Source organism: Octopus bimaculoides, chromosome 4 (genome assembly GCF_046866305.1).
Source record: "Octopus bimaculoides isolate indiv1 chromosome 4, ASM4686630v1, whole genome shotgun sequence".
NCBI classification, from domain to species: Eukaryota; Metazoa; Mollusca; class Cephalopoda; order Octopoda; family Octopodidae; genus Octopus; species Octopus bimaculoides.
The window spans coordinates 98384784-98400676 of NC_142931.1; the positions used below are offsets into that span (position 1 = coordinate 98384784).

General features: G+C 37.0%; 1 protein-coding gene and 1 long non-coding RNA gene across 5 annotated transcripts in view; both read right to left on the reverse strand.

Annotated features, from left to right (window-relative positions):
* The window catches only part of LOC106876835 (RCC1-like G exchanging factor-like protein), a 48908-nt gene extending 40876 nt beyond the window's left edge, over positions 1 to 8032 (reverse strand). Inside the window, exon 1 of one of the 4 annotated variants that reach the window (XM_089351075.1) lies at positions 7745 to 8032. In XM_089351075.1, coding sequence (XP_089207201.1) covers positions 7745 to 7747 — 3 coding nt within the window. In that variant the 5' untranslated portion in view covers positions 7748 to 8032. Of the gene's footprint in view, positions 1 to 5793; positions 6068 to 6335; positions 6439 to 7660 lie in introns of those variants that run through there. The other 3 variants (XM_052967296.2, XM_089351074.1, XM_052967295.2) reach the window with 3 other exon arrangements.
* A 5629-nt stretch (positions 8033 to 13661) lies between these two features.
* On the reverse strand, positions 13662 to 15805 carry LOC149136161 (uncharacterized). Its single transcript, XR_016241618.1, has 2 exons — positions 15668 to 15805; positions 13662 to 15403 (listed from the first exon to the last, which is right to left on the reverse strand). It is a non-coding gene; the product is annotated as an uncharacterized LOC149136161 (long non-coding RNA).
* Between the last annotated feature and the right edge of the window lie 88 nt (positions 15806 to 15893).

Below are 15893 nucleotides of genomic sequence, written 5' to 3' on the forward strand. Positions count from 1 at the left end.
CTCCAATCCAGATCCCCAATGCAAACCTTCAGATCAACCTTCTCCTATGCAGATCTCTAATGCAACATTTAAAAAAAGAGTCAATAAGTGAAAATAACCAATAAACTGATTCCTTATGGGATTTCCCAATCAAATTGCCAGCAAACCATTTTCAGTCAAACCAATTTCAATGGATTTCGCTCAAATCTGATGTCGATGTTACTTATTTTGGTTTGAAATAAAGCACTTGATCACTTAATAATCCTAGCTTAATCCCGGGCAGCACTGCTAGTGTATATATATATATATATATACACAGGCAGTTATTGAGTTAAGCAAATTAGACACATCAAGTATATTAAATATATTAAGTACATCAAATACAAAATATGTATATATATATGTATACATGCAAAACGAGAGAAAACAAAAGGTGGAAACTTTCAGATGATGAATTATGAATTTATATGTATAAATATATATATATTTATATAAATAGGTCCAACTTAGAGTACAAATGACATAGAAATTTAAAGGGGTAGAATAAAGGTATTATGAATCCAATAGCTGTTTCTGGGGGCTCAACGATCCATAATAATGTTGGTGGATTTAGTCCATCACAAAATGTGGCCGTATGGATGCATCTAACATAGGATGAAATAAGCCTCCTTCATTGGGGTAGAGAAGAGCTTGCATTTCAAATCTTAATGCAGAGAAGCTTAAAGATGTAATGATTAAATGTGGAGAACGAAGTGTATGAGGGGGGACTGGGAGTATTGAGACAGGGAATGGTGAGAGGAGAAAAATAGTTTAAGAAGAGCGAAGTACTTCACTGAGGCAATGACTAATGACCAAGACCTTTGGAAATATGCTGTGCTTGAGAAGACCCAGCAAGGCAAGTAAGGCCACAACCCGTGGCCTATGCCAGTGGTGTAACCAGCCCACTTATGCGTACCTTTCTTTCACTCTGCTTGCGAAGACCTGTTGAGACAAGTGAAATCGAATTCAAATTCGCTAACATGGCTGATGACAACACTGCCTGACTGGCATCCGTGCTAGTGGAACACCAAGAGCACCATCCGAGCGGGATCATTGCCAGGGCCGCTGACCGGCTCCCGTGCCGGTGGCACATAAAAAGCACCATTCGAGCATGATCGTTACCAGCATCGCCTTACTGGCACTTGAAAAACAACATTTAAGCGAGATCGTTGCCAGTGCTGCTGGACTGGCTCCTGTGCAGGTGGCATGTAAAAAACACCATTTGAGCATGGCCGTTGCCAGTACTGCCTGACTGGCCCTCATGCCAGTGGCACGTAAAAGCTTCCACTACACTCTCGGAGTGGTTGGCGTTAGGAAGGGCATCCAGCTGTAGAAACTGCCAGATCGGATTGAAGCCTGGTGCAGCCATCTGGCTCACCACTCCTCAGTTAAAACTGTCCAATCCATGCCAACATGGAAAGCGGATGTTAAACGATGATGATGATGATATTTGATGTATCTAATTTGCTTATCCCCATAATTGCTTCTACACCCGCTCAACCTGATCCCTCTTATAGCCTTTCTTTATCTTGTGGAATGAGCACCTGTAAAGACATCAAAGTCTAAGTTTTAATCTTCTGAGCACTGCTAAGTATCTTCTATACAGAGAATATTTGGATCTATATATATATATATATATATATATATATATATCATCATCATATATATATCATCATCATATATATATCATCATTATCATCGTCGTTTAATGTCTGCTTTCCATGCTGGCATTGGTTGGATAGTTTGACCGAGGAGTGGCAAGCTAGGAGGCTGCATCAGGCTCCAATCTGATCTGGCAGAGTTTCTACAGCTGGATGCCCTTCCTTATGCCAACCACTCCGAGAGTGTAGTGGGTGCTTTTTTTACATGCCTCCGGCACAGGGGCCAGTCAGGTGGTATTGGCAATGACCCCGCTCGAATGGTGCTTTTTACGCACCACCAGCACAGGAGCCAGTCTGGTGGCACTGGCCACAACCATGCTCAAAGGGTGCTTTTTACATGCCACTGGCATGGGTGCCAGTCAGGCAGTACTGGCATTGGCTATGACAATGATTTCACTTGACTCAACAGGTCTTCTTAAGCACAGTATATTGCTCAATAATTGCTGGGTACTCTTAAACGGGCTGGTTATGCGACACTGGCATAGGCCACGTTTACGGTCTCACTTGGCTTGCTGGGTCTTCTCAAACACAGCATATCTCCAAAGTTCTCGGTCACTTGTCATTACCTCCGTGGTGCTTCACCACCTCATCCCAGCTCTTCCTGGGTCTACCTCTTCCACAGGTTCCCTCCACTGTTAGGGTGTAACACTTTTTCACACAGCTGTTCTCATCCATATGCAACACATGACCAGCGCAGTCATCTCTCTTGCACACCACACCTGATGCTTCTTAGATCCAACTTTTCTATCAGGGTGCTTACACTGTTGTGTATGCACACTGACATTACACATCCAGCAGAGCTTACTAGTTTCATTTCTTGCAAGCTTATGCTTCAGCAGCCACAGCCCATATTTCACTGCCATGCAGCATGGCAGTTAGCACACGTCATACAGTCTACCTTCCAACCTGAGCAAGAGGCCCCCTTGTTACCAGCAGAGGTAGGAGCCCTCTGATCTTTGCCCAGGCTATTCTTATTCTAGCAGCTACACTTTCAGTGCACCCTCCCCGACTACTAACTTCGTCACCTAGATAACAGAAGCTATCAACTACTTCTAGTTTTTCTCCCTGGCATGTGACGTAAGTGGTTTTCTGCACATTTTCAGTGTTTATTGCTCCTATGCATCTACCACACACAAAAACTATCTTCCAAGTTAACCTTCCTTTGATATTGCTGCACCTCTTATGTGTCCATAGCTTACACTGGATACATCTTATGGAGTTTCTACCTATGCCTTTTCTACAGATCAAGCAGGGCCATCTACCTGAAGGGACTTGTGATTTGTCTGCCTTCCTACTTACTAAGACTTTGGTTTTTACTACATTGACTCTAAGGCCCTTTGATTTTAGACCTTGTTTCCACACCTGAAACTTCTCTAGTTCTGATAGTGACTCCGCTATTAGAGCAAGGTCATCAGCAGAGAGGAGTTCCTCTGTTATTGCCTGGAGGTCTATGATACATTCATATACATACATACATACACACACATATGCGCGCACACGCACACACACAAAGTACTATCAATGATGAATGTTTGAAATTTCCCCCTCTGAAAGTGTAGTTAAGGTATTGAACTACTGAGTATACAGAGCAAGAGTTAAATTCTTACAGTAATTGTTGTATAATGACTTTCTAGATAATAGGTTTATGTTTTCATAACTTCAGGACATCATGTGGTTGATATCTAACTGCAGCTTCTATAGTACTATGGAGATGAATCCTCCTTGAAATAGCATGGATGGCCAAGGCAACAAGTACCCATACAACAGATAAGTATCTTGAAAGTTGGGTTAATAGTTTCAGTAGTCATAGAGGTTCTTAGCACCATTAGAGCGTAATCGTTACCAGCGTTGCCTTCTAGCATTTGTGCTGGTGGCACGTTAGAAAATCATTCGAGCGAGGTCGTTGCCAGTGTCACTGGACTGGTTCCCGTGCAGGTGGCACGTAAAAAACACCTTTTGAGCATGGCTGTTGCCAGTACTGTGTGACTGGCCCGTGCCGGTGGCACGTAAAAGCACCCACTACACTCTCGGAGTGGTTGGCGATAGGAAGGGCATCCAGCTGTAGAAACTCTGCCAGATCAGATTGGAGCCTGGTGCAGCCTTCTGGATTGCCAGTCCTCAGTCAAATCGTCCAACCTATGCTAGCATGGAAAGCAGACGTTAAACGATGATGATGATGATATATACATATATATATGCACACACACATATGCAAGAGAGATGACTGCGATGGTTTGGTCATGTGTTGCATATGGATGAGGACAGCTGTGTGAAAAAGTGTCACACTCTAGCGGTAGAGGGAACCTGTGGAAGAAGCAGACCCAGGAAGACCTGGGATGTGTTGAAGCACAACATTGGGCATCACTGAGACAATAACAAGTGACTGAGACCTTTGGAGATATGCTCTGCTTGAGAAGACCTGGTAAACCAACCTATTTAAAAGTACCCTTCAATCATTGGGCAGTAAACTGTGCTTGTGAAGACCTGTTGAGGCAAGTGAAGTCGTTACCGTGGCTGATGACAGAACCGCCTGATTGGCACCCAGTCCAGTGGCACATAAAAAGCATGATTCAAACATGGTTGATGCCAGTACCAGCTGATTGGCCCTCATGCCACGTAAAAAGCACCCACAACACTCTTAGAGCGGTTGGCGTTAGGAAGGCATCCAGCTGTAGAAACATTGCCAGATCAGAATGGAGCCTGGTGCAGTCTTCTGCCTTGCCAGCCCTCAGTCAAACCGTCAAACCCATGTCAGCATGGAAAGTGGACATTAAACAACAATGATGATGATGATATATATATATGTAAATATACACACACACATATATATATATGAAATCACTCACTTGCTTCATTTGACCCATGACATTGCTATGCCATTGGAAGTTTAGCTACACAAAGTATATTACATGAAAGATGTGTGTGTGTGTCTCTCTCTCCCTCTTTCCACACAAAATTCAAACGTATTAGTTTACCTGATTAAAATTTTGGCATGAAAAATTGCTAAAGGAAAGTGAAAACACTGGATACCATTTGAAAACTAGTCATTTTTAAGGGGTAAGTAAAAGATATTTCGTTTTAATATAATACTTTGTTTCACACACACAAACACTAGCGTGGTTTTTATAAGGATTTTGTATCATTGTTTCTCTCTCCTGTCCAGACTTCATTACCACTAATTTTTATAATGGTACACTTGTAAAAATTTAACGAAACTTTAAAGAAAGAAACAGCCCCTGTTTTCCAAACAAAAAAGTACTTTGTGACATATTAGGTCACCGTAATTCATTCATCGAAAAAAAGAAAAACATTTTCCAATAATTCTGGTTTCCTCGTCACTCTTTTGATGAAGAAAAATAAGGGGTTTGCAGTATATTAGTCATCCGTAATGCATGCCATTTAAAAGGTATTTATATACAATTTCATTAAAAGATATCCATTTTCCTCAAAGTTACAAGGGAAAAACTCAGATCTTGTGAATTTTCCGAATTACACCCACCACCCGTTGCTTTCCATGCATTTTTGTTTTCAGATTCGTTTCCTACATTGGTGTGAAGTAGAAAGATATCCATTTTCCTCAAATTTACGAGGGAAACCATCGGATCTTGTATAATTTTCCGAAGTCCTCTCCCCAGCCCCTCGGAAAGACTTTTCCCACAAATTTCCTTATAATTGTAATCTATACCGTTTGAAAGGTATTTATATAAAATTTCATTTAAAAAAAAAAAACATTTTCCTAAAAGTTATAAAGGAAAAACATCAGATTAGATTTCGTGCATTTTTCGAAGGCCTTTCACCACCCCCATTGCTCTCCGCACATTTTTGTTTTCAGATTCGTTTTCTACACTTTTTTTTTTTTTCGATTTCGTTTCCGGGTAATGTCAACATTAATCCAAATGTGTATGGTATATCGCTACACATGTTCAGATGGAAAAGCTTAGAAGCATGGTGTATGCAGGCATTATCAGAGTTTTAAATAAGATTCTTTTTCTCAACTTGTAAAGCTTTATGTATTGGTATACTGCCCTCGATAGTTTTATCCTGTCTTTACTATTTTTAAAATTATAATAAAATATATCAAAAGCATTTTCAAAAAGATGAATTTTATACAGACCATTTTGTAATATTATGTTTGTGTCGATTTTATTGTCTCAAAGAAAATAATGCATTCGCTTTCGAGTTTCCCGCAAATGACAATCTCTGCCGACTTCATAGATTTCACTTTCTGCGTCATTAAACGAAACATCGCCTGGATCTTTCTTAGTTTTTTTCCCCTCCCTTGCACTGATTCAAAATTAAACTTATATCGCATTCAGGGTCATTGAGATACTTTACATACCATATGACAACATGATGGCACGGTGCAGTGGAAAGTGTCCCCTGCAAGTCACAAACTACCACGTATTGGTCACTTCGATCCCAACGGGTATAGAGCAATAACAGATGGAATTGAGTGCATCATCTGGATTTAAAAATGTAAATATAGAGATGCGAGGGATACCACACAAAACAAGTAATCCCTCGATGGGGAGGGACTCACATTATTCTGTGTGCGTATCCATTTATTTTATAATACATAATTCCTACTTCATAATTGCCACACAAAATAACCGAAAGCTTTTAATTAACCGAATATATATACAATAAAATACCCACCGAATAAACGTCGACAAATAGTTAATCTAATGGTTTTCATATCTTTAGAAGTATAGAGTAAGTGATACACCGGGAAGCACATGTCTGAAAAAAATGCTGAACCGGAAGTTGTGATAATACCACATGTGAACCACATGATGTAAACATTCATTCACGCAGACACAAACATTATATATGCCACTGGTCACTTTGAGTTATTTCTCTTAGCTTTACTTACACATACCCACATGTTTTTGAATTTCAGTTAACATATATATAGACTTCATTCGTTTTAAACTTCTGAACTGTCGCACGAAATTAACAATATTCTCGAAACAAAACAGATAATCACTACGCTGTCGGTCAAGACGTTAGAAATAACAGCCAAATTTCTCTTGAATAAGGAAGGGTGCATTAGATAAGGTCTATATCCCTAAATAAGACGGGGTGGTCATAAGTGGAACGTCTTCGATCTTTATACAAATCGTCGTCATATATAGTTTCAAGTTTTGCTTTTAATTACTTGAAGATGATAGTTAATTGAAATATTCTTAATTAAACATCTGCGGAGGTAAAGAATACGCACACTACCCGTTTTCGGCGTAACAAAAACACCGGGTGTGCGTATTCTTTACTTTCGTCTGAATATCAATTAATGAACGAACGAAAAAGAAAAATAGAAGCTGGGTTTTAAATAATGGACATGTTTCGACTAATCAACTGTTTCATGTTTGAAATAAGACAGTTGTGACATTCAGGCCTAATGGATTAGTATCTGGTCAACCTTGATAGAGCAGAACTATGATCAAAGTCATTCTAGCCATGACCATACCGGCATTTTACGAGTGTCAATTACTACACTGACCTATTTAAGAGAGTTGGATGTTACTTGAGGGCGATTTGTTTACTGTTTTGGTATTTTCATTGCGACATTCTAACAAATCGAATAACAGTTTCCAGATGTAAAGTAAAATAGTTATAACTAGGAAATGAAACCGAGTCCCAGACTAAGTTCGTTGCTGGTGTAACGCGTTTGCTTACATTACACGCTGTAATATCGTACTTTATTAATAATTTCTCAAGATTTCTCCCTATTTTATAGTTTCAATAATTTCTTGAGGATATTCTCCGTTTAATTTATCATTAAAATATTTTCAACTGAAAACATTAGAGCGAGCACCAAAACAAAAATGCCGGATTCTGAAAGGTTAAAACTCTACACACTATCAAACCATATAGAAAGGCAAAATGTGATGCAAAGAAAAATATAAATGGAAATATTAAAAATTAACAATGCATATAAATCGTTTTATAGTTATAAAGTAAATGAAAGTAGTAAAACTCACATAGTGGTGTAATAAAGACTGTATTCAGTAAAATAGAAAACAACGTGTTTAAAAGAAAACAGAAATGACGAACTGGTAGTTTACCATGAACTCAACGGTACGGTCGATTGCGACATCGGTGAGATCCGGTTAAGAATGGCTTTTGAAAATAGTGTTTATGAAAAAACACATTCCATTACTGCTGATTGACAGCGGTATGTGTGTACAGTAATTCCTCGACTATCGCGGGTGCTACGTTCCAAAAAGCTCTGCGATAGGTGAAAACCCGCGAAGTAGAAACAGAACTGTACTGTATATTTATTTTTATATGTATATATTAATTTTATTATAAATGCAAAACAACACCACAGAGGTATCGATGTAAGCGTAAATAATAAACCGCCTTATGGCGAGGGATTTCGTGCATAGGTTTGGCTTATTGTGGTTGTTTCTGTTATTATAATTGTTGCTGCAATAAAGTATCTTCAATGCATTGATTTTGAGCTCTATCCTTTAAGAGACATGTATACATATATATATACAAAAACTCAACTGTGAGTTTTTGGCTAAGACTGTTAACAGATACTATATATTTTGTAAAATTTGTTTTATAAAAGTATATATTTAATATATATATATATATATATATATATATATACTTGTTTCAGTCATTTGACTGCGTTCATGATGGAGCACTGCCTCAAAAGGTGATAGTAGAAGGAATCGACCCCAGGATTTATTCTTTGTTAACCTAGTACTCATTCTATCGGCTTCTTTTGCCGAACCTCTAAGTTATGGGGACATAAACACACCAGTATCAGTTATCAAGCGATGGCGGGGGGGGGGACAACCACAGACACACACAAATACATATACATAATACACACACACACACATATATACATACACACACACATATATATATATATTTAATTATATATACTTATTTTCTCTTAGTTAACAATTAACTCTGACAAAATAAATTGGTTAATAATTACCAGGGTAGCAAAAGTTCACAAAATAACTGGTGTAACTCCTGTTTACAAGGTAGAAACTCCCTGTTAATTTGAGGTATTTTGAATAAGTATAAGATTAAATAAATGGAGTTATACGCATGTGTTAAATGATTTCTTTTATTTCCGACATATGTTTCGAAGATTACAATTGGTCATTCCAAAGGAATGAGTGATGTTGAGAAAGATGTAATCTTCTCTTCAGGGAAATACATAAGAATCAACTCAACTGTAAGACATTATTACCGAATGTGACAACTGCGAGTAGGGAAGATTGCTACATATCTTATTTGAAAAAACCGTTGGATAATGCAACGTTACGAGACAGTATGTTGGACGAGGAAGGAAGAAAAGAAGGAAAAAAGAGAAAATTAGAATCTGGAGTGGAAAGTAAATAGAATGATTTTAAACCAGATTAAAATTGAGAGAAAATTATTTTATGTGTAATGGAAATGTAAAATGCTATTTTCTCTGTAAACCTTCCTCTGATGTTGTTGCACCTCTTATGTGTCCATAGCTTATACCAGGTACATCTTATGGAATTTCTACCTATACCTTTTCTACAGATTGAGCAGGGCCATCTACCTGAAAGGATTTGTGATTTGTCTGCCTTTCTACTTACTAAGACTTTGGTTTTTGTTAGATTGACTCTAAAGCCCTTCAATTCTAGACCTTGCTTCAATACCTAAAATTTCTTCTCTAGTTTTCTGGTGGTGATTCAGCTATAAGAACAAGGTCATCAGCCTGTCTTAAATTCCTCTGTTATTGCCTGTAAGACTATGATGAACAAGAGGGGATTGAGGAGTGATCCTTGGCAAACCCCTACTTGTACCCTGAATTCGTTATTCTCATTGCCAACCCTCACTTTACTGACAGCATCCCTGTACATGGCTTGTACAGCTCTCACCAACCACTTGTCTATCCCTTTGACCACCAGATAAGAGATCAGGGGACCCTGTCAAAGGCTTTCTCCAAGTCGACAAAAGCCAAGTACAGAGGATTATCTTTGGCTATATATTTCTCCTGCAGCTGCCTTACCAGAAATATAGCATCAGTGGTACTTCTCCCTGGCATAAAACCAAACTGCATCTCATCTAGACTAACTCTCTCCCTAATTAGTTGGGTTATGACCCTCTCCGTAACTTTCAGCACCTGATCCAACAATATGATACTTTTGTAATTATTTCTCTCAAAGGCATCACCTTTACATTTTGTAGCAGTCGACTATGCTGCTGCTACACCAGTCATTGGGTATGACTCCTTTGTGTACCACCTGATTTACAATATGGTTGATTAGATCATAACCCACGCCGCCAGATAGTTTAAGCATCTCAGCAGTGATTCCTTATGGGCCTTAATTGCTTTATCTAACAAGGTACTGTGAATTCAGAAAGCTGGTCCCTAAACTGAGTCAACATTTGGCAGACTCTCCTCTTTCATAATGGCATTTCCGAGCCTCTTTCTTTGCAGAATCATTAAATGCAAGTGCACCATCATCCATATGGACACATTTCTCTCCTATGTTATCACAATTTTCGCTCTCACACTGTATATATAAATTGTACATGTTTTATTGTCAAGTGGTATTTTTCACCCATACTTTTATACCTTTCATTTGATAATAAATCAACTACTATTTGGAGATAGTTGAGCATAATGTGTACACCACAGCCAATGCCCACAAGGTCCCTTCCAAAGTTGGTTTTTAATTTGTTGAATATGTTGTTTGCCACTAAAATTTGCGTTGCATTTGTTTCCATAAAATCCAAGAACCTTTTCCTGTGTCTGTCAATAACTGAGACTAAGGTATTAGTCAAGATTTCAGCCATCTCACCTGGAACAGTGTGCATACACAAAAATTTACTTTGTACTCCCTGACCAACATCGAGTAATGAAAGGTAGCTTTTTGATTTGAAGTCCTCATAGTGACTCACAAAATTTTTCCATGCTAGATCTTTTAAAAAGTTCAGATGTAACCATTGATGCAATTACATTTAAAACCATGGCTTCACATTTTATCTGTGGTAGACAAAACTTTGGCTCAAAAAGTTTAGTGACGAACTTTGTCAAACAGTAAATTGTCTTGAAGCTCTAATTTCATTCTTTCTCACTCTTTAGAAAAATATCTAACTGTGGTGATGCCTTGTATCGCTGAGATATCTGACTTACCTCCATGTGCTTCAGAGGAATATACAAAACAGTTATCACATTTTACTTTGTTTATCAAAAAAGATTAATCTTCATTGTGAAAATAAATCAAAACTTTTTTTAATGGTTCAGTGTCAAGATAAAGTGAAATATTAGTTTAGACATTGACATGTAAAACTGCCAGTGAATAAACCCAATCAACTTCAGGTGTCAAAGTTACACAGTTAATAATATAGCAAGAAAAACATACAGATCAAATTGTCTGTTCATGAAGCAGAAAAAATATTGTTACTTAACTGAATGATCCATGTTTGCATCCTGCTTGTGTACACAGAAAAAAAAAAAGAAAATATGAATACTCAGTGGAGAGGTGTGTACTCCCGTAAGTGTGAGTGTGTGCTTGTGCGAAGGAAAAGAATTGAATTTGTTTGTCAAAAATCAAGCAGTTCCCTGTTGCTATCTTAGCTTGGTCAAGACAGAAAAAGATTAAATAAAAATGGTAAGCATAAGAGAGAAACTCTCTTGGTCAGTTGTCAATGGTGCATGGTATGCATACTTCTGAAGTTTGAGGGGAATTATCAGGGGAACAGGTTGAATTGTCCAAGTTTTGCAGTTTCTGTTTCTTGTAGAAAACATGTCTTATACGAAGCCCAATATTTAGTTATTAAAGTATGGATAGGTAAGAATTCAGAGAACATTTTCTCTCAGCCTCAGTAAACTCCTTGTTGCTGACTGTTTTTGGTTGCTTTTTGATATTTTTTCAGTGACAATGTTTTTCTTTTAAGATGGGGATGGGGGTTAGTCATAAGAACAGTTTTGAATATTGTTGTTTTCACATGAGAGTGAAGAGGATTTTAGCTTTAAATCCATTTTGGGTTCCTGCTAAAGGTGTTTCATGACATGTTAGAAAAGCTAGTGAGTATCAATGTCTTGCACATTTTCTGTGAAACCAGGATGAAAGTATAAACACCCCAGAAAATTAAATTCTTCTAGATTTCAGTACAGGGTTATTCAAAAAGAATAAACCAATTTCTTTATGCAATATATATTAATAAAGAAAAGCAATAGAAAACTCCAGCTAAGTCACAGGTATTTACTCACAATCAACTTTTATTTCCTAGTGTTCAATGTGGCCACCACCTGCAGCACGAGCAACATCAATGTGATAAGAGAATTCCTCCCAGACACATATCACGATCCACCAAGTTGATCACTTTTGTTATTCGATGTTTAAGGTCATTGAGGTTAGTGGGTAGCGGTGGAACATAAACACAATCTTTTACATATCCCCACAAGAAAAAATCACACATGGTGAGGTCTGGGGATCTCACAGACCAAGCTAAAACGTGTCTGGAAGGAATTCTCTTAATGCATTGATGTTGCCCATGCTGCAGGTGGTGGCCACATTGAACACTTGTAAGACAGGAAATAAAAGTTGATTGTGAGAAAATATTTGTGACTTAGTTGGAGTTTTTCCTTATTGCATAATGAAATTGGTTCATTCTTTTTTAATAACTCTGTATTTTGGTATACACACAAACAAAATAATTGAATAAATAAAAACAGAGCAGAATTTCAAATGGGCTGGAACACCAGGATAACATTGTGACACTGGAATAGCCCCAATCAAGTTGGCACATATGGTAACCTTATTTTTAATCAAACAGAAGCTCATTTTGCATATTGGTTTATTATCCATATTTTGCTAAAATAATCCATCCAGCATGTTCCTCTTTTGAGATATTTGTGCAGGCTAATGACTATGTTATAATTAGGGTAAAACAAATTAAATTATTCTAAATGACTTGAGATACTCATTCTGCCTTGGTTTTGATTTTTCCTCTAATATAATCTATCTATCTATCTATATATATATATATATATATATATATATATATATATATATATATATATATATATATATATATATATGATTCGCCATGATAGATCGCTAGCCACTACACATTCCTTATTTTCTCTCCTTGCTTCTTTCTGTGTTCCTTTCTGTGGAAGATTGTAGGCTTGAAACATTAAAGACTTTTTCATTTCCCAAGTATTAAACTAATACATCTGTTTGTTGTCTACACCACACCACCTGTCTTTGTCTTTTGTTTTTGTTTTTTTATGAATTCTCCCTATATATATATATATATATACACAACAGGCTTCTTTCAGTTTCTGTCTACCTAATCCACTCACAAAGCTTTGGTCGGCCCCAGGCTATGGTAGAAAACGTTTGCCCATGGTGCCACACAGTGGAACAGAACCTGAAACCATGTGGTTGGGAAGCAAGCTTAATGATGAAAATTTTTGCCAAAACATCAGAAGTAACCTCTTCTGATAGCACATATTTCATAAATTTAGAAATAAAATTTATTTTATTCAGAATGTCTGAATAAATAAATGTCTGAATGATTCCAATCTATGGAGGAAAAAACCTAGAAAAGCAGAAGAAAGTTAAAATGAGTAGATGATAGTGAAAACAAATACATAAGTATGGTTATGATTTTTTTAATGACTTTTGTCAATGTTATGATATTTTTCCTTTTGACATTTGATAGCTGTTACATTTAGCTTACTTTAGAAGCAAATTGCATGTAATTTTGTTTACAGCTGTTAGTTCAGTGTCAATTTTAATATGGAGTACAAAAATGAACATTTTTGCCATATTTTGCATTTTATTTCCATAAAGACAAGAAAGCTGCTGAGGCTCACAAAGAGATATGTGAAGTTTATGGTGTTGATTGCTTAACAGAATGCACATATCAGGAATAATTTTTAAAATTCTGTTCTGGAGATTTTTCTCTCAAAGACGACCAACATTCTGGTCGACCTACTGAAGTTGAGATGACTGAATCAAAGCCATAATTGAATTTGGTTGTCATATAACTGTGAGAGAGATTGCAGATAGGTTAAATGTATCACACACAATTGAAAATCACTTAAAATGTCTTGGACTCATGGAGAAGCTTGATATTTGGATTCTAGATACATTGAAAGAGATTCACTTAACACAACAAATCAATGTTTGTGATATGCATCTCAAACAATAAAATCGACTGTTTTTTTAAATGAATCATTGGTGATGAAAAATGGATTGTCTACAATAACATCAATCGAAAATGGTAATGGTCCAAGTGTAATGAAACAGCACAAGCTACATCAAAAGCTGAATTGCATCAAAAACGGTCATGCTGTCAATTTGGTGGGATTACAAAGGTTTTGTATATTTTGAGCTGCTTCCAAGGAACCAAACAATCAATTCAGATGTTTACTGTCAACAACTAACGAAACTGGAGGAAGCAATCAAAGAATTAGCAAATCGTAAAGGAATCATGTTCCACCATGACAACGTTAGACCACACGTCTTTGCTAACTCATGAAAAATTATTGGAGCTTGGTTGGGAAGTGATGTCACATCCACCAAATAGCCCTGACCTTGCACCATCAGATTCCGAAGTTTGTAAAATTCTTTGAACGGTAAAACTTTCAATAATGATAACCTGAAATTGCACTTACTTTAGTTTTTGACTGATAAAGACCCGAAGTTCTATGAACACAGAATCATGAAGTTGCTAGAAAGTTGGCAAAAAGGTCACCGAACATTATGGAAAATACATAATTGAATAAAGTTCATTCTTTGTATAAAAAAATTACTTTTATTTCACACTAAAAAACCGAAATTACTTTCTTGCCGTCACAATATTCATATGTCAATAGATAGATACAGATTTTCAGTGGGATAAACCATAAGCAATAAATATTATTGCTTCTGCTGTAGACACATGGTTTGAAAATTTGGTGGAGGGAGTTAGCCGATTATATCGATCCTAGTGCTCAGCTGGTACTTATCCATCCTGAGAGGACAAAAGACAAAGTCGACATCGGTGGAATTTGAGCTCAAAACATAAACCCAGAAGAAATGCAGCTAAACACTTTGCCTTACGTGTTAACAATTCTGCCTCAACACTGCCTTATGAAGCAATACATACAATGGTGGAGTTTAGTCTCATATCAACCCTGATCATAAAAACCTGAGGTCAAAAGCGTTCTAGCCATCTTTTAGTAGTATATAAGGTCATATTAACGGATGTTTCTTTTTTGTCCTTATATAAAACAGTCAGGTACGATCTGAGAAAAATCTGACTTTTGTTTAATGCAGGTCGAGTGCCCTCACAGAAATCCCTCGTTAGCTTGTATGTGTAATATAATGATTAATATAGTTGTCTTTCAACTCAAGTAGACATTTTATTTCTCTTCGACGAAGAGTTCTACTCAAAACATCACACTTTCTTTTCGTTCTCACTGTATAACATTATTTCTACTGTTTCGGTTGTTTTAGCATAAGACGGCGAAATAGCCGAATCGTGAGAGTGTTGGATAGAATGTCATACAGTATTCGATCCGACTCGGTTCAAATCTCAGTGAAACAATGTTTGCTTTTCTTTTCTTCAATGTCAAAAAGTACTATTCCACTATTTTTTCACTCTGGGAGACTTGGCTGTGGTTGACCTGGAGAGGGATGGGCAACAACGTTTGGCGATCTTGCGTTTTATATAAACATAACGACGACCAATAGTGAAAGCACTTGCAATGAATGAAGCTGAAAAAGAAATCATAATCGGTATTACACAAGATAATGTGTAGTGCATTTAATGAATGACGTGAACATAGTGTTTGTGAAAATGACGCAAAATAAACTTGTAAATAAGTTGAGAAGGGACTGAAATTTCATGCATTATGTGCTATTTGCTTTAGACCAAACACTGTCTCTTCCATTGTGGCTGTATATAACATTGTATGGTCAGGATTTACAAAATATAGACTAGTTTTCTGTGTAATAGTCAAAAAGTTGTTTTCTTTTCACCTTGTTTGCCATCGCATGTACATTTCTCAAATGAATGGCCACATCTACGTCCAAAGTCACGACAGCGTCCCTACGACATTTTCAGGAATTAAGAGCTTGAGGAAAGTACAAAAATTACTATTTGTCGATGCAGAAATTACAAATATTTTTCGGATTCTACTACTTTACTTGGTTTATTGATAAGATAAGCAACGATAAAAATTAAAAAATACCCAACGACCATTCT